Source organism: Muscardinus avellanarius, assembly GCF_963383645.1.
Source record: "Muscardinus avellanarius genome assembly, chromosome: 19".
Taxonomy (NCBI): domain Eukaryota; kingdom Metazoa; phylum Chordata; class Mammalia; order Rodentia; family Gliridae; genus Muscardinus; species Muscardinus avellanarius.
Window position 1 is genome coordinate 40,480,851 of NC_137805.1, and position 27,611 is coordinate 40,508,461.

The 27,611-nt window shown below is 47.5% G+C and overlaps 1 protein-coding gene across 1 annotated transcript; it reads right to left on the reverse strand.

Annotated features, from left to right (window-relative positions):
- Positions 1 to 25,916, reverse strand: ACTR5 (actin related protein 5; the record flags this gene model as incomplete). The annotated part of the gene is made up of 9 exons (XM_080716867.1): positions 1 to 258; positions 4,864 to 4,996; positions 7,268 to 7,407; positions 8,278 to 8,394; positions 13,631 to 13,813; positions 14,429 to 14,646; positions 20,502 to 20,671; positions 23,563 to 23,792; positions 25,542 to 25,916. The coding sequence occupies 9 exons, from the start codon at positions 25,914 to 25,916 to the stop codon at positions 1 to 3; spliced, it is 1,824 nt and encodes a 607-aa protein (XP_080572993.1).
- Positions 25,917 to 27,611: the final 1,695 nt, after the last annotated feature.

Sequence of the window (27,611 nt, forward strand, 5' to 3'; positions counted from 1 at the left end):
CTAGCCCTGCTCGCCGGCCCCACTGCCACTGGCCCCCGCGCCCCTGCCGGTCGCCTGGGCTTCCGAGGCACGCGAGGCCTGCTTGGGCAGGCGGATGGGGACGTAGATGTTGGAGGCACAGTGCTCCTTGAGGTACTCTCCCCCCTTTTCTTCATACTCGTTCCTCGTGACCCAGGCCTTCTCGTCATCCAGGTGGTCCAGGGCCCAGTCACGAGCACCGTACCAAGCATCCAGCACGGGGTTGGAGGCGAGCTGAACCTGGAACGAGAGCGAGCCTTCACTAGGAGGATGTCCCCACCAGCACCGGGGCCCCAGGTTCAACTACAGCCCCTGCCTTGGACCCTCAGAAATACACTTGGGGCCAATGAGCTACGGCGGCACAGGACTGCGCCCCAAACACCTCTCAGCTGAGCTGAAATACTGACTCTCCAAGAAAGCGTGCAGGAACAGCAAGTGCGCCACATGCGACGCAGGCGCGCCTTGCTGATGCCAGCCTCCCTCGGGCGGGGCCAGCACACGGCTCCGCTCCACGGCGCTGCCGACTTCAAGCGCGGGCTCGGCGGGGGCTGGAGTGAGGTGGTTCTGGCCCTGGGGTAAGCCCTGGGCAGAAGTGGTACCGGAGCAGGGCCGGGTGTTCTGCGCAAAGCTCCAGCACTTCACTCCTGCTGCTCGTGGCTGGAGGGCCTCGGCCGGCCTGGCCTGGCCAACTCGCCAGCTCAAATGGGGCCCCCTGCTTCCTGGAGTCACCTGCCGCCCTCCCTCCACCAACTCCAGCAGTTCCAACTTGGATGGTGGTTTCAGAACTTTTAGAAATAAGGAACAGACCACACAAAGCAGAACCAGCACACAGAGAAGTGTGAATCTGGGATCTGACTGCACAGGCTGCCACATGGCGAGGACCAGGGAAAGGGGACATTTTCTTAAGGGTGGACGTCAGGAGCCTCCACTGCTATGGCTGAAAGGATAAGGCTGGTCCTCTGCCTCAGAGTATTCAATAAATGGAAGCTACTGCCAGTGCCAAAATGAAAGCAGCAGACCCATGGTTAATAACAGAATATTACCATCATGAAAAGGACACTTTTGTACCTAATAGAGGGAAAAACAATAATTTGAAAGTGAAAAAATATGGGTTACAAAGCAAGCTATCAACAACTTGGAGGCTGAGAAAGAAGAACCACAGGTGTAGCTCAGAGGTAGAATGCCCCTGGGTTTGCTGGGCATGGTGGCGCAGGCTTGTGGCACAGGCTTGTAATCCCAGCAAGAGACCCTTTGCAGCTCAGTGAGACCCTGTTTCAAAATAAAGAATAAAAAAATAGGGCTGGGAGTGCAGCTTGGAGATAGAATTCCCCTGGGTTCCATCCCAAGTATCACAGAAAAAAAAAAAAAAAAAAAACCTAAAAATATAATTTTGCTCACAGAGGCTGACCTAAAAATTGTTTTTCTGCTTTTATTTTGGCTTAAATTGTCTGACAGTTTACTCTCTCTCTCTCTCTCTCTTCCTCTCTCAGGCTGGCCTCAACTTTACAATCCTCCTGTCTCAGCCTCTAGAGTACATGGGATTACCTAAAACGTAAATAGGTCACATGACTTTCATGTTTAGACTCCTTCACAGTCCCTGATGGCAAACAGGAAACAGCCATGAAGAGAAGCGCGCACAGCAGGCCTCCTGCTCAACCTGGAAAGGCCTGTGTACAATGCTGGTCCTTGGCACGAATGAGGAACTTAGACTTGGGGAGGGTTCCCACCACTGCCTGATGAGAGCGGTTTGTGGTGCCTGTTCAATCCTCCTGTCTCAGCCTCTAGAGTAGCTAGGATTACCTAAAATGTAAATAGGTCACATGACCTTTTATGGTTTATGCTAAACACTTTTTTCTTTTTTTTTTGGCAGGGTCATTCTACCTCCAAGATACACCCCCAGCCCTATTTTTTTTTTTTTTAATTTTGAAACACCATCTCACTAAGTTGCAGAGGGCCTAACTAGCTGAGGCTGGTCACGAACCTGTGATCCTCCTGTCTCAGCCTCCCAAATACTGAAATTATAAGCGTGCGCCACCATGGCAGGCACACCTGCTTTCCTTCTGCACATCTGGAATGTGGTATGCTCTCGATGCGGGCCCACATAAAAACCTATTGCTTAAGCCGGGCGTGGTGGCGCACACTTGTAATCCCCGCGCTTGGGAGGCTGAGACAGGAGGATCGCGCAGGTTCAAAGCCAGCCTCAGCTACTTACTTAGTGAGGCTTTCAGCAACTTAGTGAGACCCTGTTTCCAAATAAAATATAAAATAGGTCTGGGGTATATAGCCCGGAGGTAGAAAGCCTCTGGGTTCCACCCCCAGTACCACACACACACACACACACAAAAAAAAAAAAAAAACCCTATTGCTTAGCCTGTAGAGAGCTTTAACATCTGGTAACATCTCACATGTTTTTACGCAGCCAGCGTGGCCTGGTCCCCTGGGACTCTGCCATACACCTCGTCTCTGCTGCTCTTGCTCTGCACCCTTTAACTAGAGGTAGCTGAAGCCGTCCAGCACAATCATACAGAGGCCTGCGCGTCCTTCCAGAGAATCACCACACCTGCAGTGGTCTTGGGACACCCATGCAATCGCTAACCTCTCAGAGCTTACATACGCAGGCCTGGGCTGAGCACTTGGCATGCACCAGCACACTGAGTCTCACCAACAGGTGCTACGATTATGCCCACCTCACCACTGAGAAGACCGGGACTTCCTGGGATCCAGGGCTGGTGCTGATGCAGTCAGGCGACCCCGACTACACCCCAACCCCACCCTGAACACAGCATCGTGCAGCATGGACCCTGAAGGCGGGGCTTCTTGACCTCAAGCTTCTCCACAGGACATTGGAAACTGCTGGGTGCCATGCTGGCAAGTCTACTGCACTCTGGGCTATCATGGCCCATTTACTTGACTGTTACCCCTCTATTTCTTTCAGATGTCCTGGGTCTAGGACATCTTAGTATCCTGAATGCCTGGTAGACATGTGAGCTCCGACCATGTTTCCTCATAATCAGGGACTTGGTAAGTAAATTGTGGGACATTCACACTATTTTTTTTTTTTTTAAGTGGTACTGGGGTTCCGGGAAGCCCTTCTACCTCCAGACTACACTGCCAGACCTATTTTTACATTTTTATTTGGAAACAGGGTCTCTTAGGCCAGCGCGGCTGGCTTCAAACCTGCGCGATCCTCCTGTCTGCGCCTCCCAAGCGCGGGGATTACAAGCATGCGCCACCACACCCGGCATGGGACATTCACACTATTAGTCATAAAAAAATAATATTTTAGAATACTACAATTTTGCTGTAATAAAGACATAAGAAAATGTTCATGACAGGTTAAGAATATTCACATAATAAAGCAATATACATATGTAGAAAACTTATGAAAGGCAATTTGCTTACAGGTAGGGAGCATGACCTAGTATCAGCATATACCCTTTCATACTCTTTGAATTTTATTACACATGTGCCTACCTTTTTTTGTGTATATGGTACTGGAGACTGAACCTAGGGGCATTCTACCTCTGAGCAACAGGTGCTCATTATACCTCCAGTCCTACTTTTTATTCTTTTTCTTTTTTCTTTTTCGGTGGTACTGAGGATGGAACTCAGGAGCATTCTACCTCTGACCTATACCCCCAGCCCTATTTTTTATTCTTTGTTATGAAACATGGTCTCACTAAGTAGCTGAGGCTGGTTACAAACCTGTGATCCTCCTGTATGAGACTGAGAAAGAAGGATCACAGGTTTGAGAAGAGCCTCAGCAAGTAGTGAGACTTTCATTCACCTAGTAAGATCCTGTTTTAAAATAAAAATAAACCTGGGATATAGCTCAGTGGCAAAGTGCTTGCCTTGAGTGCACAATGTCCTGGGTTCCCAGTACCAAAATACTACATACATACATACATACATACACACACACACACACACACACACACACACACACAAACAATAAAAATAAAATTGGGCTGGGGGTGTAGCTCAGAAGTAAACTGCTCCAGGTTCAACTCCCAGTACTACAAAATATTAATTAATTAAAATAAAATAGCCAGCCAGACATGGTAGCATATGCTTGTAATCCCAGCACTTGGGAGGCTGAGACAGGAGGATCTCACAAGTTCAAAGCCAGCCTCAGCTACTTAACGAGGCTCTCAGCAACTTAGTGAGACCCTGTTTCCAAATAAAGTATAAAATAGGTCTGGGAGTGTACCCTGAAGTTAGAAAAATACCCCTGGGCTTCACCCTCAGTACCACCACAAAAAAAAAAAAAAAAAAAAAAAAAAAAAGGCCAGGCGTGGTGGCACACGCTTGTAATATCAGCATTTGGGAGACAGAAACAGGATTCAGGTTTGCAAACAGCCTCAGCTACTGAGGCCCTCTGAGACCTTGTTTCAAAATAAGCAAAAAAGTATGGCTGGGGATATAGTTCAGAGGTAGAATGTCCTGGGTTCTGCCCCCAGTATTTAAATAAATAAATAAATAAATAAATAAATAAAAAAAAAGTGAGTTGGGGATGTAGCTCAGAGGTATAATGCCCCTGGGTTCAATCCCCAGTACCACACATAAATAAAAAATAAAAAGTGGGTTGAGGTAGAATGCCCCTGGGGTTAGTTCAATTCCCACTACCAAAAAAAAAAAAAAAAAAAAAAAGAAAGAAAGAAAGAAAACATGATTTCCATTCTGCTTCAAAATTAAGTGTAAATACCTAAAAAAAAAAATTCCACAAAAATGTCAAGAGTGGACACCTCTGGATGACGGAATTATGGTCATTTTCCTCATTTACACGTTCACTTTTGCACTCAGAAAACACTTGATGCTCTTCTCCCAACATGCAGTTAAACAAACCTGGAAAGAAGACTGAAAGGGCCTCATCTCCAGCAGTTCTTTCTCTATTCTGGCTTTCATCCCAGGATACATTGTATTCCCACCAGTGAGAAAAATGTTCTGGACCAGCCTCTCCTGGACGTCCTTTGGGTACCTAGGAGAGAAATGATCCTCCAATTTACATATTCAGATGTGGAGATGCAAGCTCTTGGTAAACACTGTTTGTCAAGTTAAAAAAAAAAAAGAACATTCATTTTTCACTCATATTTCTACAGAAAGTTGGTCCAATGTTTCTGCCTAGTCTTAACCTTAATTTGGATGGTCAGCCAATTCCTTAACATGACGGGAATTTTTGTGTTTTTGTAACGCACGGTTTCTAAAAATCAACTTTGTTGTATACACACACACACACACACACACACACACACACACACACAAAATGTACGTATATATGTATATACATACATTATATACATACCTAAGTATGTATATAAATAAATAAAATATTTTTTGAAGGGGGAGCATTGGGGGTTGAACCCAGGGGCATTCTATCTCTGAGTTACACCCCCAGCCCTATTTGATTTTTTTTAGTTTGAAGCTGTCTTGCTAGGCTGATGAGTCTCACTACTTGCTGAGGCTGGCCTTAAAACTGCAATCTTCCTGTCTTGGCATCCCAAGTACTGGGACTGCAGGTGTGCACCACCATGCTTGACTCTAAAACTCAACTTTATTAAAGATTAATTTAAACACATTTTAATAAAGGTTAACAAATCTACCTGCCCTGTAACCACCACCACAATCAGGATATAGAACGTTTCCAGAGTCCCCAAAACTCCCACCTCCCTTTGGGTTGAGGGCTCATTCTTCAATCTGTCCCTTTTTGTTTGCACATTTTTAGTTTTGAGATGGGGCTTCACTATGTTGCCTGAGCTCAAGTGATCCTCCTGCCTTAGCCTACGGAGTAGCCGGGACTACAGACGTGTGCCACCACACCTAGACTATTTTTAGGGGTGGGGGTGCCTGCAGGATTGAACCCTAGAGGCATTGGGGCATTCTACCTCCAATTTACACCCCTACCCCTTTTTATTTTGCTAAGTTGCTGAGAGTCTTGCTATATTGCTGAGGCTGGCTCCAAACCAAAAATCCTCCTGTCTTTCCCAAATAATGTGGATTATAGGCATGCACCACCACACCCTACTTTTTTCTTTTCATCTTCTTTTAGCTGGGCATGGTGGTACACACTTGTAATCCCAGCACTTAGGAGGCTGAGACAGGAGGTTTGCAGGTTCAAGGACTAGCAGATATGGAGCCAGCCTCAGCTACTCAATGAGGCCCTCCACAACTCAGTGAGACCCTGTTTCAAAATAAAGAATAAAAAATAGGGCCGGGGGTAGAGCTTGGAGGTAGAGTGCCCCTGGGTTCCATCCCCAGTACTTTGGAAAAAAAAAAAAAGTGTCATAAATATTTTGTTAGTCATGTTTGGTCACTTTCCCACTATTATTAAGACAAAGCTCCAAGCCACTCCAAGCTCCAAAGTAGCTGCAAAAAGCACTTTCTCGTTGCTATATGCACCCTTCCATCCCATTACAACCCCAAATAGAAAAGTGCTATAAACTGCGTGACCTATGAACACTCACTGGGGGAAAAGGCCTTCGTGGGGAGATGCACTCCCAGAAATGTAAAGCCTTAGGAAAACCTTTCACAGCACTGCAGTATTTTAGGGGTCACTTAAAACCACAAGTCTATGCCGGGCGTGGTGGCGCACGCTTGTAATCCCTGCGCTTGGGAGGCGGAGACAGGAGGATCGCGCAGGTTCCAAGCCAGCCGTGCGCGCTGGCTTAGGAGACCCTGTTTCCAAAATGAAAATGTAAAAATAGGTCTGGGAGTGTAGCCCGGAGGTAGAAGGGCTTCCAGGAACCCCAGTACCACCAAAAAAAAAAAAAAAAAAAAAAACCCACAAGTCTAAGCCAGGCGTGGTGGCGCACGCTCGTAATCCCCGCGCTTGGGAGGCTGAGACAGGAAAATCACACAGGTTCAAAGCCAGCCTCAGCTACTTAGTGAGGCTCTCAGCAACTTAGTGAGACCCTGTTTCCAAATAAAATATAAAATAGGTCTGGGAGTATAGCCCGGAAGTAGAAAGCCTCTGGGTTCCACCTCCAGTAACACACACACACAAAAAAAGTCTTTAATAACGTGAAGTTCCACATGAAAGCCAGTGTACACGTCACCCTGTTGCTCAAACTTAAATGTCCCTAAGGCTCCTGAGCCTTCCATGTTCAGAAACAATTACAGAGCCCCCGGTGCCAGCGCATGAAAGGAATAGCGCGGCGGGTCTCCCAAGCGCTCAGCCACCAAATCTTTCCAATGAGAAGAAACCAAGGAAAGGGCTCAGGAAGCGCAAGGAAAAGAAGCGTCGCCATCTCACCTGTCCAGAATGTACTGAAGCGTCTCTGCTATCCCCGCCTGCTCTTCTCCTATGAGCGACGGCTGGAAAATAATTTCCGGAGCGCGGATTCTTTCTGTCCCAACAAACAGCTGATGGTACGCTGCCAAGTTAAACACGGGCTTTAAAAACCCAAGGTTTAAGAGATATTTTTAGGCCATAATGACAACCACCCCAGCTGCCAGTTTCCTCAATCTGCATCTCTGATTCCAGTGCAGTTTTCTGTCCTCTGTTCATGCCAGAGTAGCCTCTCCTCAACTCTTTTTTTCTTGCAGTACTGAGGATGAAACAGGGACATTCTACCTCTGAGCTATACCCCCAGCCCCATTTTTGATTCTTTATTTTGAAACAAGGTCTCACTAAGTTCAGAGGGCCTAAGTAGCTGAGGCCATCCGCAAACCCACAATCCTCCTGGTCTCAGCATCCTAAGTACTGGGATTACAAGTGTGCACCACCACTCCCGGCTCCTCCCTCTCTTGACTTGATTCAGTTTCCTACTTCTGTTTGACCTCTGAACTGTAAATCCCAACACAGTTCATGCTGTGGTCCCTGAGTTGCCGGAAGGGACTTCATGGAGGGCAGCGGTGGAAATATCTATCAGAAAAACGACGTCTCCACCCAACGCCTGGCTCAGCTCCCAGCCCAGGTTCCTGCACAGTAAAACCGCCCTCTTCCACGGAGCCTCTGGCTCCGGTCGGCTTATCCACTCCACTGTAGTGATGGAGGTGCCGTCCCAGTGAGCGCCAGGCATACTGACACCGGCTTAAATGTAGACGGAACCATCAGAAGCCAGGCCACACGCCTACGGACCCCGTGAACTGGCCCAGGCGGTGTCTCACACTCAGACTATGATACTGGACCCTTAATCAGTCACTGGGAAAAGTCCTGATGCCGTAAGCTGCCCCCTTTTCCACAAGACACCACTGGGACTTCAGGCAGCGGGCTGGAGCAGCGGTGTAGGCCAATACCTCCACAGGCTCGGCCGCACAAACCTGGACGGCGGGGGCGGGCTTCTCCGCTTCTGGCGCTTCCTCTGAAAACAAGGGCTCGAAGTCATCCATGCTCTCCACGTCTTCCAGAGACGGCTCCAGCTGCTCCAAGTCAGGGGTCTGAGGAGAGAACGGAGAACTAAAAACAAGGCAGAGCCCGCACCTCCAGCAAGCCTTGGCTGGCTCTGTTAGCTCTCTGTCACAGAGAAGAGACGGGAGCGTGCCCAAAGCTCCAGAACCTTATGTAACAGCGTGAACATTTAAGCTACTTGAAAAAAGGAATACATATGAACAACAAACTGAAAGCCGGGAATGGGCTTTGCTTTCCCGCCCACCCTTCTACTTCCAGGTCAGGCCCCACGGAGTTCGCCGCTCGCGACCGCGCCACCACACACCTGGGGGAGCAGTATGACGGCCGGCGTCCTACCGACCTTTCTTTTTCTTTCGCAATTCTGGGGGTTGAACCCAGGCCCTCACACATAAGCAGCAGGCACTGAACTCCACTCCAGGCCCTCTATTCTGAAACCGCACTCACTAAGTCGCCAGGGCTGCTTTCAATGTGTGCTCCTCCTGCCTCCGCCTCCAGAGCCACCACACCCTGCGGCACAGCAGACTTTGCTCCTCACTGCAGCCCCACCTCCCCTCTAACCCGCCGCCCATGGCCACCAGTTTTCACCCTGGAAGATCTACTGACCATTTCTTTGCTGTTTTTCAAGAGCGCCCAGTATGTCTGGAGAATAAAATGCAGGCTCCTTAGCCTGGCTGGTAAAGATCACCACAGTTACCTCTGCTCACTCCCCTCCGTGGTCCTTGCTCACCCTGCAACCTCCCCGACACATGATTCTTTCCACCTAGAATGTTTCTCCATCCCCACTGGCTACATACTGAAATCAAACCATCTTTCATAGCCCAGCTCAAAACCCCCTCTATCCTCAACATATCTACCACAACTCCGGTACAGCTGGTGAAGTGTGGTCTATGCCTCCTCTCTTTCTGAGGTATCTAGAAGGGCAGGGATCACATCTTAATCATCTCTGTGTCCCTGGTCCCTGGCATACATTCTCTGGCACTAAGTGGTGGGCCCTGGGACCCACTTTCAGATTCCCCCAGAATAGAGAAGACTGTGTAACTTTGGGTTTCCAAAGATGTTTTCAGATACAACAAAAATAGCCATATTTGTGTTTGTGTAGTTACACTGAAATGCATGTCTTCTTACAAATAAGCAACTTAACTAGCCTCACCAAAACTGGTAAAAAGAATATTCACTTATCCCAAGTGATATGATACACAAAGAACAAAGCTAGTAATTTCAGTGCAAAGAACGTTCTCTACAACTAGCAGAGAACCCTCCGCCCAGTCGCCTCCCTCCCCGAGGGCTGCCAGGCCCCACATGCACTGGGTGGGATTCAAGGACACGAGTGCACCTGTCCTTGGAACTGAAGAGAGCACTGGTTTGCCGAAGCCTGCCAGAGAAGCAGCCGCTGGGTGCCCTGCCAACGCCGTGCGTGCCCTGCCAACGCCGTGCGCAGTGAGGACAGCAGAGGGCCACTCTGACTCTGGCTGGGGGAGCCAGACGACCTTTTGTACTTGGCTCCATGTTTTCCAACAAATGATGAGTCTAAACCTGTGCTCTCCGCCAGCCATGGTGGCGCTTGTAATCCCAGCACTTGGGAGGCTGTAACAGGAGGATGGCAGATTTTTAGCCAACCTCAGCAACTTAGTGAGACCCTGTTTCAATAAAATAAAATAGGGCTGGGGTGTAGCTCAGAGGTAGAATGCTCCTGGGTTTCATCTCAGTACCACAAAAATTTTTTTAAATGTAAAAAATATTAAACTGTGTTCTACCGCCCTCTCCTGTCCTAAGCTGCGCTTGTTTCATTCGGGAGGCAGAAACTGGAGGAGCACAGTTCACAGACAGCCTCAGCTGCTTAGAGAGGCCCTCTGCAACTTAGTGAGACTCTGTTTCAAAATAAAGAATAAAAAGTAGGGCCGGGGGTATAGCTCAGGTTAAATTTTATACTGGGGATGGAACCCAGGGGCATTCGACCTCCGAGCTACACCCCCTGCCCTATTTTTTTATTCTTTATTTTGAAACAGGGTCTCACTGAGTTGCAAAGGGCCTCACCAAGTAGCTGAGGCTGTCCTTGAACTGCGATCCTCCCGTATCAGCCTCCCAAATGCTGGGATCACAAGTGTGCGCCACCAGGTCCACCATCCTTTACAAATCTTAGAATAATTTCAAAATACCAAGGGCAAGAATAGATTGGCCTGGCTGGGCGTGGTGGCGCACGCTTGTCATCCCCGCGCTTGGGAGGCAGAGACAAAAGGATCGCGCAGGTTCGAAGCCAGCCGTGCTGGCTTAAGAGACCCTATTTCCAAAATAAAAAAATATAAAAAATAGGTCTGGGAGTGTAGCCCGGCGGTTAGAAGGGCTTCCAGAAACCCCAGTACTACCAAAAAAAAAAAAAAATTGATTGGCCTGTAGAAAAAAACAAGGGGTGCTAGGAAACTAAGCTGAATCTTCAAGTTTAGTCCAGGTGAGCCAGTACTGCTGCACAGGAGTGCCCACCTCAACCGCAGCCCACATGTGTCCTTCAATCTAAGCGAGTTACACTGTTGAAAATACTTTTTTCTGGTATGGGGATGGAATCCAAGGGGCTCAGAGCTCCACCCTCAGCCCTATTTTTTTTTTCCCCCCCGTGAAACTGGGAATGGAACTCAGGGGCATTCTACCTCCAAGCTATATCTCCAGCCCTATTTTTTATTCTTTATTTTGAAAAGGGTCTCACTGAGTTGCAGAGGGCCTCACTAAGTAGCTGAGGCTGTCTGCAAACCGCGATCCTCCTGTCACAGCTTCTGAAAATACTTTTTGAAAGGTAGAAGTAGCTAGCCAAGGTCATGCTTGAGCCTATCCCATTAATGTGACTCTGACTCTAACGACTATCAACCACCCTCAATAAATAACTGACCATTAAAATTTTGGTGCCAGGCCAATCCGTCAAATTTACCGTAGAGAAAGAAATCTTTTGAAACACATTTCAAAACCTCCCAAGCCCAGGAGATCCGATGTGTTCCTAGCAGTTTATAAAGCAGGTGTGTGGGAAGGATCTGTGAATCAATGGAGAAGGCCTTGAATTGCAGCATGTAACAAATGCAGAAAAACGAACAAAAAAAGAAAAAACCTAATTCCCCAACTGCTCAGAAATCTCCACAGTCCTTTTATTCCCCCCTTTTAAAATCTAAAATCCTTCCTCGGCGCGTGGCACTGCTCTCATATAAAGAAACTTGTTCTCTGCCGATTCAGTAAACACGATGAAAAAGAGATATGGACAGAGACCACATGGCTCTGTAATTGAGTAAACCCCGGCCCCAGCGTGAAACACCCCACAGGCCTGGGAGAAGCAAACGAGGCAGGCGCAGTGATCAAGAGAACTGGCCCGGGATGCTCAGGGGCAGGGAAGCGCAGCACAGGCCACAACTCCCCCATGGCAGCAGCCCAGAGGGGCGCCGGGCTCAGCCTGCTCCTCACAGCCTGCTGCAGCCAGGCAGCCCTCGGCTGCAGCCTCCTGGGGTAAAAGTCAACTTGCTGCTGAGCCAAAGACAGACAGCTAGGGGCCACTAACCACCGCTGGACATCAGAGCATGAACAACACTGACTCAGAGGTCTCCACAGTGGTTTGTTTCATTTATTGGTGTGTTTAGTTATTTATTTTTGCAAAACTGGGGATTGAACCAAGGGACCTTCTACCTCAGTCCTATTTTTTTATTTGTCAGTGTGAAAAAGGCTCTCACTAAGGTGCAGAGGGCCTCACTAAGTAGCTGAGGCTGGCCATGAACCTGCAATCTTCCTCCTTCAGTCTCCCAAGTATTGGGATTACAAATGTGCGCCACCATGCCCAGCTACAGTTTTTTTTAAAAAGAAACACGGACAGTTAAAAGTTTAAAGAAAGTTGATTTAGAAACAAGAAAACAGCCAGGCGTGGTGACACATGCTTGTAATCCCAGCATCTGGGAGACTGAGAGAGGAGGATCAGGGTTTGCGGCCAGCCTCAGCTACTTAGTAAGGCCCTCTGCAACTTAGTGAGACTGTTTCAAAATAAAGAATAAAAGATAGGGCCGGTAGAGGTAGATTGTCCCTGGGTTCCATCCGTAGTGTGCAAAAAACAAACAAACAAACAAAAACAACCAACAACTACTCTGCCTAACCTAACCCTGCCTTAAACATGTCACAAGTCAACAAAGTTCTTTGTTTTGGAATTCTAGGGCGATAGGCTCAGTCGTGCTGCCTACATGTAATGACACTGTGCTCCAGCACTAGACAAGAGCCCAGCCAGGGACTCTGGGCTGAGCGATCTGCAGGTCCCAGGTTAAGATTCCAGGGATTTAGCTCAGCTCTGCCCTCTGCCCTTCTGGCTACATCAACACTTATTAACAGACCACTGGCAGAGAACAGAGGAGCAAAGAGAAAATCAAGCGCTTATTCAGCCAGGTGTGGAGGCACACCCTGTAATCCCAGTTCTTAGGAGACAGACAGGGGGTATCTTGGGTTCAAAGCCAGCCCCAGCAACTCAGCACGACCCTATTTCCAAATTAAATAAATAAATAAATAAATAAATAAATAAATAAATAAATAAATAAATAGAGCTGGAGTATAGCTTGGAAGTAGAATACCCCTAGGTTTAATCCCTATTACCCAAAAAAAATTTTTTAGAAAGGCTCAGCTTAAGTCAACCTATAAACATTTTACTGACCATATTTACTAGTTGCTATAAAAAAAAAAATTCATACACTAGTTAGGTGTAATAGCATACACCTGTATCCCAGCACATGGGACGCTGAGACAGGAGGATCATAGGTTCAAGACCAGCCTCAGCCACTTATAGTGAGGCTATAACTACAACTTAGTGAGACCTTGTTTCAAAATGAAAAAGTAAAATAGGTCTGAGGTTGTAGCTCAGAAGCAGAATGCCCCTGGGTTCAATCCCCCATACACTGTATGAAGCATAAGCCCGATCCTTAGGGAACATCAAGATGGAGATGCACTGTCCACCACGATGTACTTAATAAAACAAGAGCAGTCACTGGGCGAGCAGGGCTGTCAGGCGACCACAGAGGAGCAGGGCTGGGCTCTGACAGCGCCACACGGCTGGCGTGCCAAGGCTCTTCCAGTTCCACCTACGGCGGCCCGACCAGGAGTGCGAGCCCTCTGCAGGGTCTTCAGCCGGCAGAGGCAGCGCCGTCCCACCCCCACCCGGATTCACTGAGCACTGGCTCTCCTCCTCCCACGCGCCCACCGCCCCTTTCCTCCCCACCAAGGGCTGCTCTCTAAATGAACCCTCCCAAGGCCTTCGGTCACCTCTGGCTTACTGTCCACCACGTCCACCTCGAGGGTGACTTCCGCTTGGAGGATTTTCTGCTTGGCTTGCTCCACTGCGGAAGTGAGCTTCTGAATGTAGGACTGCAGCTCCTCCGGGGAGTCCATGTTCAGCTCCATCAGAGCTTTGTGGAACTGATCCATCTGGCCATCCTCCAGGAGCTCCTGAAACCAGAGCAGTCACAATCCTTCCTCCAAGGCCAACAGTGCAAGCACAAACAGGAAGGGAAGAAAGGAGGGAAGGGAACAGCTGAGAAGCCACCGGGAAGGCTGGCAGGAGGGGTTCCCCAGGCTCCCCTGCCTGTCCTCCACACCACCACACCTCCAGCTCCCAAAGCTCTCCTGCCGTCTCGGGCCTAGCCCATCAGATCCTGGCTTCAGCTTAGCCTGACTAGACAAAACTAATCGAAGGTGACAGACATGAGAAATGTCACATTTGGGAGGGAAGAGGCTGCTGCCCGAGAGGCTGGTGATGCTGTTTCGTGGCCTGACTGCAGATACTGGGGTGAATCTGCAGATAACTGTATGAAAATTCATCAAAATGCACAGGTAACTTAGTCTGTACACTCAGCATCATAAACCCTACACTTAAAAATTTAAAAAACAGGAGATCGTCAAGCAAAAATAAGTCAATAAAGCTGAGTCCACAGAAACACCTGCTATCCTATACTCTGTACTAATGACCTCGGGTCTGATGATCCCCTAGACTCCTTCTTGACCCCACGGGTCACTTGGATAGCCACTGGTTTTATGGCCAGGACCCAGGCCGGCTGCAGGCACCTGAACGCAGAGCAGTCTGCCCAGCCGCTCCTGATCCAGCTGCAGCTTCTCCTCCCGCCGCCGGGCGCTGAGCTCCTGCAGCCGCCGCAGCTGCTGCCGCCGCCTGGCCTGCTGCTCCTCGGCCGGCACGGTGCTGCCCAGGAGCTTGCTGGGAAACGGGAGCTGCATCTTGTGCACATTCTTCTCGTAGTAGTCAGGGCACTGCCACTTCTGCAATTCTTGAAAGAAACCATTGCGAAGTTGTGAAATGCAAACACTACGAAAGCAAACACCAGAGGGTCAGTACCAGGATTCTAGATATAGGTAAGATGCAAAATACACGCTCCAGGCGATCTCTGAGCCCTCTCCATCAATTAAATGCAGGCATGAGACGGGACAGAAGGGCATGACCTGTCCCACGAGAACCGCTAAATGCAGTTCTTCAGCTAGAAATCTTACCAGAGGGCTGCTCGAACACCGGAAATGATGAAAACCCGGTCCAACCCATCTCCCCCCAAACTATTTAGAAAAGGTTTGACAATTTAAAGTAAAAAAACCAATGACTGTCTGACAGGCTCCCAATGGTATGCATGAAATAAACTTAAGAAAACGCCAGTGTAAATGCAGAAGGAGAGGGTCTAATGCTAACATTTCTACACTTCACTTGAGGTGGTAAATACCGACTGTAAGGACACTGAGAAGTTACCTATATTGTATGGCTAGAGTAACCACTTTAAAAAACAGAAATAACAGTTAAAAAAAATAAAGTAGAATGGAATTTTTTTTTTTTGGTGGTACTGGGGTTCCTGGAAGCCCTTCTACCTCCGGGCTACACTCCCAGACCTATTTTTACATTTTATATTTGGAAACAGGGTCTCCTAAGCCAGCGCGCGCGGCTGGCTTCGAACCTGTGCGATCCTCCTGTCTCTGCCTCCCAAGCGCGGGGATTACAAGCGTGCGCCACCACGCCCGGCTAGAATGGAATTTTTTTTAAAGTGCAGATAACCTAAAAGGCAGGACAGAAAAACAAAGGGACAATAAACTGAAGGAACAACCAAAAGAAACCCACAAATAACCAAATAGTGAAACTACATCCAAACATAAGTGAACTATAAAATGGCCTAACTATGCCAACTAAAAAAATTTTTTTTTTTTTTTTTTTTTGTGGTACTGGGGTTTCTGGAAACCCTTGTACCTCCAGGCTACACTCCCAGACCTATTTTATACTTTTTTATTTGGAAACAGGGTCTTTTAAGCCAGCGCGGCTGGCTTCAAACCTGCGTGATCCTCCTGTCTCCACCTCCCAAGTGGGGATTACAAGTGTGTCCCACCACGCCCGGCCCAACTAAAATACTGACATAGCCAGAAATGGTGGTAGTGCATGCTTATAATGACAGTATTTGGAAGGTGGAGATAGGAGGATCACAGGTTCGAGGTCAGCCTCAGCAACTGAGCAAGCCCCTGTTTCCAAATTAAGAAAAAAAAAAAAATGGCTCAGAGTATAGCCCAGAGATAGAAGGCCCATGGGTTCCACTCCCAGTAGCGCACACACACACAAAAAAAGATATAAGAAACATTTTTAAAAAGTCTAACTACTAAAAAACTCACTCTGAATACTGAATACAATATAGGTATGGAAAGATAACCAAGCAAAAGAAACTAGAATGGCAGTATTAGTGCTCAAGTAGACTTAAAGAAAACTTCCAGGGATAAAGAGACATCAATTTGTCAAGAAGATACAAGAATCCTATCATGTGCCTAACAAAAGAGGCAAATACCCAAAAGCAAAGCCTGACAGAACTGACAGGAGAAACAGGAACATCCACCAGTCCACCTGAGACTTCACTACCTGTGCTCGGCCACCAGTGCAGCTGGCGGATGGAAAATGGACAGGAAGACAGGAAGGAAGAACACCGTCAACAACGCTGGCCGACACCGCAGGACACGCCGGCCACGGTGGGGACACACGTGTTCCTTCTGACACACACCTGCCAAAGTTGACTATATCCTCGGTCAGAAAACAAATAAGCTTAACAGACACCAAAGAAAGTCTCTTAAACAAAATGAAACTAAACCAGAAATAAACCACAGAAAGATAACAAAAATTTCCAAATATTGTACACAGAGCAATACATTTCTAAGTAATCAATTTCAGAACTAGGTATGGTGGCACCCGCCTGTCATCCCAGTAATTGTGAATTTGAGATAGGAAGATCTCAGGTTCGAGGACAGTCGTAGCAACTTAGCGAGACTATTTCAAAATAAAAAGGGCTGGAGGTGTATCTCCAAGGTACAATGCCCCCGGGCTCAATCCCCACTACTGAACATACACACAAAAAAGCAGTTTGTAATCCTAATTTAGGGAGGTTGAAAAAGGAGGATCATCCCAGGTTCTGGGCCAGAGGACAGCAACTTAGTGAGACTCTGTTTGGTTTGTTTTTAATTTGGTACTAGGGACTGAACCTAGGGGCATTCTACCTCCGAACTACAGCCCTAGCCCTTTTATTAGTTGTTCTGTGTGGATGGTGTGGGTGTAGTGGTGGGGGTTGAACCCAGGGACTTTCTACCTCAGAGCTACACCCAGTCCAATATTTTATTCTTTATTTTGAAACAGGGTCTCACAAAGTTGCAGAGGGCCTCTGTAGTAGGACACTGGCTGCAAACTGAGTACAAGCGTGCACCGCCACGCCTGGCTTATTAGCTTATTTTAAAATGGGATCCCACTAGGCTGCTGAAGGTCTTGTCTTGCTGAATTGCTGAGGCTGGCCTTGGATCTGCAATCCTGCCTCAGCTTCCCAAGTACTGGAATTACAGGCATGCGCCACCACGTCCAGCGCCGAAGACCCTGCTCAAAATAAAATATGGCTGGGGTTGTAGCTCAGAGGTAGAACACTCCTGGGCTCAATCTCCACTACCAAAATAAAGAAAGAAAAAAACTATCATCCCCATTTAAATAGTCTAAAGCAGAAAAAATTCAAAACCTAAATCTTACAAAGCTAAACATACAATTAATCATGTGCCCCAGCAATCCCTTTATTGTGGCGAAGTAAAAACTCAGGTTTACACACAAAAAACCTGTACATGAATATTTATAGTAGCTCTACCTACAACCACTGAAAAGTATAAACAACCCAATTAATCCTTCACAGATGAATGAATAAAACAATGAGTGGGACCTCTGTACAATGGAACATAGTCTCACATTAAAAAAGGAACAAACTACTGAGGTTTTCAACATTTTGAATAAATCTCCAAGACATAATGCTGAGTAAAAAAAATTTTTTAAAGGTTATATACAGCCAGACAGAGTAGTACACAACTATAATCCCACTACTTGAGAAGCTGAAAAAGGAGGATCACAGGTTCACAGCAAGCCTCAGCAACTTAATGAGCCTGTTTCAAAGTAAGAAATACAAAAATAATAGGACTGGGAGTATAACTCAAAGGTAGAATGCCCCTGGGTTCAATCCCCAGTACCACAGAAAAAGAAAAACAAAAAAAGGTTATATATAGCCAGGCCTGGTGGCATATAACTGTAATCCCAGTACTTGGGAGGCTGAGTCAGGAAGACCCAGGTTCACTGCCAGCCTCAACAACTTTCAAGGCCCTCCACAATTTAGTGAGGCCCTCTGCAACTTAGTGAGACCTTGTTTCAAAAAACATGAAATAGGTCTGGGGATATTGCTCAGAGGTACAATGCCCCAGGGTTCAATTCCCAGTACCACACACACACACACACACACACATAAAAAGGTTATACAGTCAGGTGTGGTGGTGCATGCCTATAATCCCAGTACTTGGGAGGCTGAAATGGGGGCTCACAGATTCAAGGACAGCCTCAGCAATTTAGCAAGACTCTCAACAGACCAGGGAGACTGTTTCAAAAACCAAAAATATAAAGGGCTGGTGGTATTGTCAGAGGTACAATGCCTTTGAGTTCAGCCTCTAGTGTAAAATAAATAAAAGGTTACATACTGTTCAAACCCATTTATGGAAAGGATGACACTATAGCGACAGAAAACAGGTAAGTGACTGCCTAGGCTGGGATGGGGCAGCATGGACGTGAAGAGCTGGCTTGAGAGAATTTGCTGGGATGATGGAAGAGCTGTGTACCCTGATTATGAATGTCCTTACACAGATACTGTGCATGTGTCACAGACCTGTACAAGGGGGTGGGCGGTTATTAAAAAGCCAGGAGCAGCCGGGCATGGTGGCGCACGCTTGTCATCCCCGCGCTTGGGAGGCAGAGACAGGAGGACCGCGCAGGTTCGAAGCCTGCTGTGCTGGCTTAAGAGACCCTGTTTCCAAATAAAAATATAAAATACATCTGGGAGTGTAGCCCAGAGGTACAAGGGTTTCCAGGAACCCCAGTACCACCAAAAATTTTTAAAAAAGCCAATAGTAAAGCTCCTTGAGAACAGAGAGAAGCAGAGAGAGTTGAGCTTCAGCTGTGTACTCTGACAAGCAACTAGGGTTCTTACAAATTCCTACTTGTAATTTCCCCCCAGAGCTGGAGAGCCAATCCAGGGCCTCATTCATGCTGAGCAGACACTATCCCTGAGCTACACTAGCCCCACAAATTTCTTTCCACATCTGTCTTCCCAACTTTTTTGTATTTCAGGAATAAGACGTGATTAATAAATAAATTCTGAAATTAAGACACAGTTCTTAACCACAGTTCTTAACCACAGTTCTTAACTGAACTGTACACTTAAAAAATGGTCAAGATGGCAATTTTTATATTATGTGATTTTTTTAATGTGTGTTTTTACCACAATTTTTGTTTCCAAATAAACACGTGGCTTTTGTCCTTTCAGAGCTCAGGAATGGTCAGCTGAAGTAGCACCTTTGACTGCCAAGAAGAAAACTCAGCCATATACTGTGGGGCAGAGTCCTATTACAGTGGTATTGCCCACAGTACTTTAATTTTTCTGACTTGTTTAAACTTGTGAGAAATACATTATTTTCACATTAGTGAGATAAGACAATAATAATTAAAAGTATTACCAATGTAAAAAGCAACCAAAAGCCAGGCACGGTGGCACAAGCCATCCCAGTACTTGGGAGGCTAAGACAGGAGGATCACAGGTTTGAGGACAGCCTCAGCAAGTAGTGAGACTCTCATCAAACTAGCGAGACCTTGGTTCCAAATAAGAAACAGGGCTAGGGGTGTATCTCAAAAGTAGAATGCCTCCGAGATCAATTCCCAGTACCAAAAAAACAAAACAAAACAAAAACAGACCACGGCAACCAAAAGCTCAAGCTGCAAAAAGAAATGCATGCTTCTAGAGCACAGGCTCTATTCTCAATGTGTGATAAAACAACTTCACTTGTTTTTAAATTCAAACTGTGTTTAATCTAGTATGTTTTGTTCCCTCTTAAAAATGTTTAACATCCAAGCCGGGCGTGGTGGCGCACGCTTGTAATCCCAGCATTCCGGAAGCTGAGACCGGAGGATCGCAGTTCAGGGACAGCCTCAGCTACTTAGTGAAGCCCCTCGCAACTCAGTGAGATCTGGTTTCCAAATAAAGAATTAAAAAAAAGTGGGGCTGGGGGTGTAGCTCAGAGGTCAAATGCTCCTGGGTTGCATCCCCAGTACTGAAAAAAAAAAGTTTAACATCCAGAAAAAGCTGAAGGTTGTACAATTCCAAGACTTGTACTGAAGACAAGTTACAAAAGCTATCATTTGTAAAAGAAACCTGTTTATGTAAGTTACCAATTTAAAAAATTGACTAGTTTAAAAAAGTAACTATTGGGCCAGGTGTGGTGGCACATGTGTAATCCCAGCATTCAGGAGGCTGAGACAGGAGGGTCACAGTTCGTGGACAGCCTCAGCCACTTAGTGAGGCCCTTTGCAGCTCAGTGAGACCCTGTTTCAAAATAAGGAATAAAAAATAGGGCTGGGGGGTAGAGCTCGGAGGTAGCATGCCCTTGGGTTCCATCCCCAGTACCTTAAAAAAAAAAGTCACTATCATAGGGGAAGGGGGTAAAAAATGAGTAAAAAGTGAGTCTGCAGAGTCACGCTGGTAACAGCCCCGCACAGCTTGCCAGCACCAAGCTCTGCCACCTCTGCAGGCAGCAGCCCTCCCAATACCTTCCCCGTAGTCCTCGGCGACGTAGCTGTGCTCATGCAGGATCTCCTCCATGCGGCTGAGAGTGATGGCTGCCAGGTGCCCAGGATACTTGAGCTGCAGGAGCCGCTGAAGGTAGCCAGCTGCTTGGCTCCCCCCGAGATTGATGCGCTTGCAGTTCCTGGCATCCAGCCTGCAGCCACGCAAGAGAACAGCACTGAAATGTTTTGCAACATAAAGAACAGAGTAAGAGCCAGGCGCGGTGGCGCACGCTTGTAATCCCCGCGCTTGGGAGGCTGAGACAGGAGGATTGCGCAGGTTCGAAGCCAGCCTCGGCTACTCCGTGAGGCTCTCAGCAACTTAGACCCTGTTTCCAAATAAAATATAAAAATAGGTCTGGGAGTATAGCCTGGAGGTAGAAAAGCCCCTGGGTTCCACCCCCAGTGCCACCAAAAAAAAAAAAAAAAAAAAAAAAAGAACAGAATATGGACTATTGGGGGAGGGGACAGGAGAATTTAATGCAGACAAACAGACCAGTGAGGGGACATAAAATTAACACTACAGTCGTAAGAATCTCAAGTTCCTTGGCCAACCTCTTATCCACGGTAGGAATCCACACTAAGACAAACCCATAGCCATCTAACTTCTTTTTTTTCTTTTTGGTGGTACTGGGCATGGAACCCAGGGGCCTTCTACCTCCGGGCTACACTCCCAGACTTATATTTTTTATTTGGAAATTGTCTCTTAAGCCAGTGGAGGCTGGCTTCGAATCTGAGCGATCCTCCTGTCTCAGCCTCCCAAGTGCGGGGATTACTAGCATGCGCCACCACGCCCGGCTGGGATCTGCATTTTAATAAGCCTCCCACACGCTGGGTATGGTGGCTCATGCCTGAAATCCCGGTACAGGCTGAAACAGAAGGATTGTAGGTTGGAGGACAGCATCAGCAAGTAGTGAGACTCTCATAAACCTAGCAAGATCCTGTTTCAAAATAAGAAATAAAACTGGGCTGGGGGGTAGAGCTTGAAAGTAGACTGCCTCTGGGGTCAATCCCTTCTACAAACAAAAAAAGTAATAATAAGCTCCTCACACGCCCCTGTTTTGGCAGTTTGAGAACTCCTCCCCTATACAATCTATTTCCCATGATGTAATTAATTGATCAAGTTGCCACACACAGTGGCTTACTGTAATCTGCAACGGCCATACCCCTTCCACATGAACCGAAGGACTAGAGAATCAGAGTAATATCTTCTTAACGTGAGAAAGTAAGAGTGGTAGCGCACTGGGAACTTGCTGCCCAGTGAATGCTGCTGCTGTACCACACCTCGCCAGGAGATGCCAGCACAGAGCAGGATAAGCTCCAACCGGTAATCACTTTCCTTTGGGTAAAATATTGTTTTCTCAATATAATGTATAAAAAGAACATGTTATCTTTAACATATGCATATTGTGCTTATATAAAATATAGCGCCCCATGTGTAAGGAGTGTCTGATAATGCCTAAGAATTACCTTTTTTTTTTTTTTTTTTGGTGGTACTGGGGTTCCTGGAAACCCTTTTACCTCCGGGCTACACTCGACACCTATTTTTTATATTTTTATTTGCAAACAGGGTCTCTTAAGCCAGCAAGGCTGGCTTCAAACCTGCGGGATCCTCCTGTCTCCGCCTCCCAAGCTCAGGGATTACAAGCTTGCGCCACCATGCCCGGCTAAGAATTACTTTTATCTTTAAGGAAATCTCATCCTTGGATTAAGAGGAAAATCAGTTTTTCCCAATTCTACAACTAAGGGAACTAAGTAGAGAAGTACCTCATCCTTAGTAGGGCTGCAAACCCAGGCATTCAACTCCGAAGTAAAAGTGCTTTCCTGTGGTGTATACCATAAGAAACCTCAGGAGAGAACAATGCTAGCCTAGTCTCTTATCAGACAATGAGAGAAAGCCTAACTATAAATTAAGAACATATGTGTGTGTGTGTGTGCACGCGCACGCGTGTGTGCACACATGTGTGTTACTAAGGACTGAACCCTCAACAACTTAGCAAGATCCTGTTTCAAAATAAAAAATAAAAAGGGAAAGGGGTGTAGCTCAAAGATGGAATGCCTTGAATCTGCAATCCTCCTGTCTCAGCTTCCCCAGTCCTGGTATTACAGGTGTATACCACAAAACCTAGCTGAAAAAGTTTTAAATTTTAAAAGTCTCATAACAGCCAAGCATGGTGGGGAACACTTGTAATCCCAGTACTTGGGAGGCTGAGACAGGAGAATCCCCGGTTCACAGCCAGCCTCACTACTTAGTGAGCTCCTCAGCAACTTAATGAAACCATTTCTAAATAAAGATTTAAAAATAGGGCTGGGGGTATAGCTCAAAGTTAGAATGCCTGGGGGGGGGGTCCAATACCCAGTACTGCAAAAAATATATTTTTTTTTTCATAATAAAAAATTAACTCCAGAAGCAGGCGTGGTGGCGCACACTGGTAATCCCCAAGCTCCGGAGGCAGAGACAGGAGGATCACTCAGGTTCAAATCCAGCCACGCTGGCTTAAGAGACCCTGTTTCCAAATAAAAATATAAAATAGGTCTGAGAGGGTAGGCCTGAGGTAGAAGGGTTTCCAGAAACCCCAGTACCACCAAAAACAAACAAAACAAACAAAACAAAACAAAAAAACTAACTCCAGAATACAAAGATGGTCTAAATTAAAAATTTTCAACTAACTTATTCAAAACATTTTTATTGCAGGCCTACTACCTATCAGTACAATATTATCTCACCATAAATGAGAATTATAAAATTCTAGAACCACAGATTAAAGATGGACCTAAGAAGACTATTCAAACTCCCTCCAGAAGGTCACAAAGGATCGGTGAAGTGACTGATTCATGGCTATACAGTAATGTAGGTCAGCGCTAAATCCAGCTCACTTTACAATCTAGTACTTTACAATCTAGTACTTTGCAATCTAGTACTTTACAATCTAGTACTTTACAATCTAGTACTTGCTCTTTCTATTCCACCTTTACAGTAGGTACCAAATAAATGTTTCTTAAGTGCTTCTCAAAACAGAACTCAAATGCCACAAGCACAACTCACCTCCCTTCTAAGATGGGTAAAATATGAGTACACTGGTATCCAGAGGAAATGATGAGCCCATCAGAAACTGAGTTCATTGGCTTATTGTGGTAGAAGCTGAAGAGGCTGTCTATTCCATAGGCGACCTTGGGAATCCCGTAGCATTCAAAAAGCAGCTCTGACATCATTTGGCGGGAATATAGCGGGTTGCACACAGCTTCTGTCAAAACTATGGGATGATCAACACAGCCCTGCATGAAAGAAAAGGACAAAGAGGTGAGTGATGATCGAATTCTTTCTTTCCTTCCTTCTCTCTCTCTCCCCTAGGGATTGAAACCAGGGGCCTCCCTGCCTCTGAGCTACAATCCCAGCACTATTTTATTATTTATTTATTTTGTGGTACTGGGGATAGATCCCAGGGGCATTCTACATTCAAGCTACACCTCCAGCCCTGATTTTTATTATTTTGAAATAGGGTCTCATTGCAGAGGGCCTAAGTAGTAGCTGAGGCTGTCCTCGAACCACGATCCTACTCTCAACCTCCCAAATGCTGGGATTACAAGTGTGTGGCTCCACACCTAGTTCCCTTTTTTTTTTTTTTTTTTGGTGGTACTGGGGTTCCTGGAAACCCTTCTACCTCCGGTTACACTCCTAGACCTTTTTTATTTATTTTATTTTTATTTGGAAACAGGGTCTCTTAAGCCAGGGAGGCTGCCTTCGAACCTGCACGATACTCCTGTCTCCGCCTCCCAAGCACGGGGATTACAAGCGTGCGCCACCACGCCTAGCCCTATTTTATTTTTTACTTTGAAACAGTCTTGCTAAATTGCTGAGGGCCTCACTAAGTCGCTGAGGCTGGCCTAGAACCTGTGATCCTCCCGTCTCAGCCTCCGGAGTACTGGGATTACAAGTGTGCACCTTTGCCCTCAGCTCTGCAATTACACTAAATCCTTACTGCTGAGCAACATTTGCCTTTGGTCCATAGTCAAAAACCCGACCAAGCCCAGGGTGGTGGCGCACGCTTCCAATCCCAGCATTCAGGAGGCTGACACCAGAGGATAGTGGTTGGCTGACAGCCTCAGCTACTCAGTGAGGCCCTCTGCAACTTAGTGAGAGACCCTGTTTCCAAATAAAGAATAAAAAATAGGGCAGGGTGTAGCTCGGGGGTCGAATGCCCCTGGGTTTCATCCCCAGACCCGCCCCCCCCCAAAAAAAAACCTAAAGAAAAGCAATTATAAAACATCTCATCTTTAATCGATGCTGTTTTGGAAAATATTAAAGAAGGGTCAATTTAAAGTTATGAGGTTAAACCTCATCCGAACTGTCAGTAAATCACGTTGACTCAACCGAGTATTGTGGCCCATGCTTGTACTCCCAGGAGGAATCAAGTTCAGGACCAGCCTTAGCTACTTAGTGAGGCCCTCAGCAACTGTTTCAAAATAAAGAATTAAAAATGGGGCTGGGAGCCGGGGCGTGGTGGCACACGCTCTTAATTTCCGCTTGGGAGGCGGAGACAGGAGGATGGTGACAGGAGGATGGCACAGGTTCGAAGCCAGCCAGGCTGGCTTAAGAGACCGTTTCCAAAAAAAAAAAAAAAAAAAAAAGTGTAAGAACAAAACAGACCTGGGAGTGTAGCCCGGAGGTAGCAGGGTTGCCAGGAACCCCAGTACCACAAAAAGGGGGTGCTGGGAAATAAAAAATAAATAAAAGTTGTAAAAAAAAAATAGGGCCGGGAGTATAGCTCGAAGGTAGAATGCCTCTGGGTTCAATTCTCAGTTGCGGGGAAAAAAAAAAATCATGTCTCTGTCTCCAGAATCCAACAAGTGGCCATCATCCCGGGTTAATGTCAACAATCTCCTAATCGGTCTCGCTGTCTACCTGACGGCCCATTCTCCACCACAGAAGCCACAGTGATCATCTTAAAATTTAAGCCACATCCCTCCTCTGCAGGACTTCGCCACCCCCTCGGCCCAGCCCGGCCCAGCCCGGCACGCTTTCACCTGCGAGGAGACGCCGAGGTGCTGAAAGCTGTAGTCCAGCAGCAGCTCCTGCAGCTCCAGGTTGACGGGCACGTTGCGGTCGAAGGGCGAGCGCAGCATCCAGCGCAGCGGCTCCAGGCTGCCCAGGGCGTTGCCCACCTGCGGGCCCGCCCCGCCTCGCGCCCCGCCCCGGCCGCGGGCGCACACCGCGCGGAACTGCAGGCGCGGCTCGGGGCCCGGGTCCGGCCCGGGACACGCCCAGCCGGCGCGGGCCTGGAACGACCCGTTGTCCAGCACCAGCGGCACCGGCAGTGGCCCTTGGTACGCGGGCCCGGCCTCCAGCACCGGGTCCGGGGCGGCACGGGCATCGCGGAAGGGGAACACGTTCGCCGCCATCTTGGAACGCGCCGCGCCGACCCCGCCCCTCCACGCAGCGCCCGTCCGGATGCCGCGAGGCTCCGCCCCTGCTGCCACGTCACAAGGCCCCGCCCCTGATGTGACGCTGCGAGGCCCCGCCCCTGACTCCAGGTCCCGAGGCCCCGCCCCCGATGTGACGCTACAAGGCTCCGCCCCTGACTCCACGTCACAAGGCCCCGCCCCTGATGTGACGCTACGAGGCCCCGCCTCTGACGCCACGTCCCGAGGCCCCTCCCCTGGCGGGGCGCCACGCAACTCTCGCTCTCAAGTTCCTCGAGGCCTCCTTCTCCGCTCGCGAAGCCCGCCTGGCTTCTCCACCCGGGTCGCCCCCTCTGGCAGTCCAGGCTGCTTTCGGGGCGCTAAGCCCGCCTCATCCTGGGCACGATGACAGCCGTCGTTAGCCTCGCCCCTAGCAGCCCAAAAATGACCACGCTTGGCGCTCCGCCCTGGAACGCCGGCCAGGAGGCTCCGCCCCCAGTGCGTGTGGCACCAGGCCCCGCCCCCGGCCTCTGCACTGGGCGGTCCCTCCGCTAGCCACGCCCCTCCGCTAGCCACGCCCCTCGGCGGCCTGGCGACCTTTCTCAGACCACGCTCTTCCTGTGACTTCCAGAAACCTGTCAAAGACACTTCGGGATATTTCTTGGCCTGAGAGCTATTCGTGTAATGGGTTCACTTTGAAAATTCATCAGGGTGTCTGCTTATGATGTGTGTATGTTATGATATAAAGTTTAGGAAAGTATTTAACTCCCACAGACTGTCTTCTCACTTAGACCTCAAACACTGAGAAAAGGACTTGCTAATGGTTCCTTAACTGTTTGCCCATTTAGACGAAAAATAAAACAAAACCAAAAAAAGCCTGGCAAAATGGTGCCTGCCGGTTTGTAGCAATCCCAGTCAGTCTGTCTTGTAATTCCAGTACTCTGGAGGCTGAGACCGGAGGATCACAGGTTGGAGAACAGCCTCACCAATTTAGGGAGACCCTGTTTCAAAATTATAAGGGCTGGGGACGTATCTTGGAGGCCGAAGGCCCCTGATTCAATCCCCATTGTTAAAAAAGGAAGAAAAGTGGAACTTTGCTGCTGAATATGAATTTTACATAAACATGCTCTTTGAGCCTGAAACAAATCTGCCCGGTTTTCAATGTAAACATAAAATACAAAACTATGCTGGGGATTATTTTTTTTATGGTACTGGGGTTCCTGGAAACCCTTTTACCTCTGGGCTACACTCCCAGACCTATTTTATATTTTTATTTGGAAACAGAGTCTCTTAAGCCAGCAAGGCTGGTTTCGAACCTGCGCGATTCTCCTGTCCCCACCTCCTAAGCGTGGGGATTACAAGCGTGCGCCACGACGCCCAGCTTCACTTGGGTTTATTTCTAAAAGAACTTGTCTAATTGTGTGTGTGTGTGGGGGGGGCGTAATGAAGTAGTAATTGAGCCCAGGTGTAACATTCTATCTCCCAGGTATAACCCCAGCCTAGGTTATTGAGAGTATCTATATCACTGAGGCTGTCCCCAGAAATGCAATCCTCCTGTCTCAGCCTCCCAAGTACTGGGATCACAGGTGTGTGCCAACACATCTTTAATCTTTATGTAACAGAAATGTATATGATGAGCAGTATTTAGTAATTATTTTCATGTAAAAAATTTCTGTAAACACAGCTCTGTCAGTA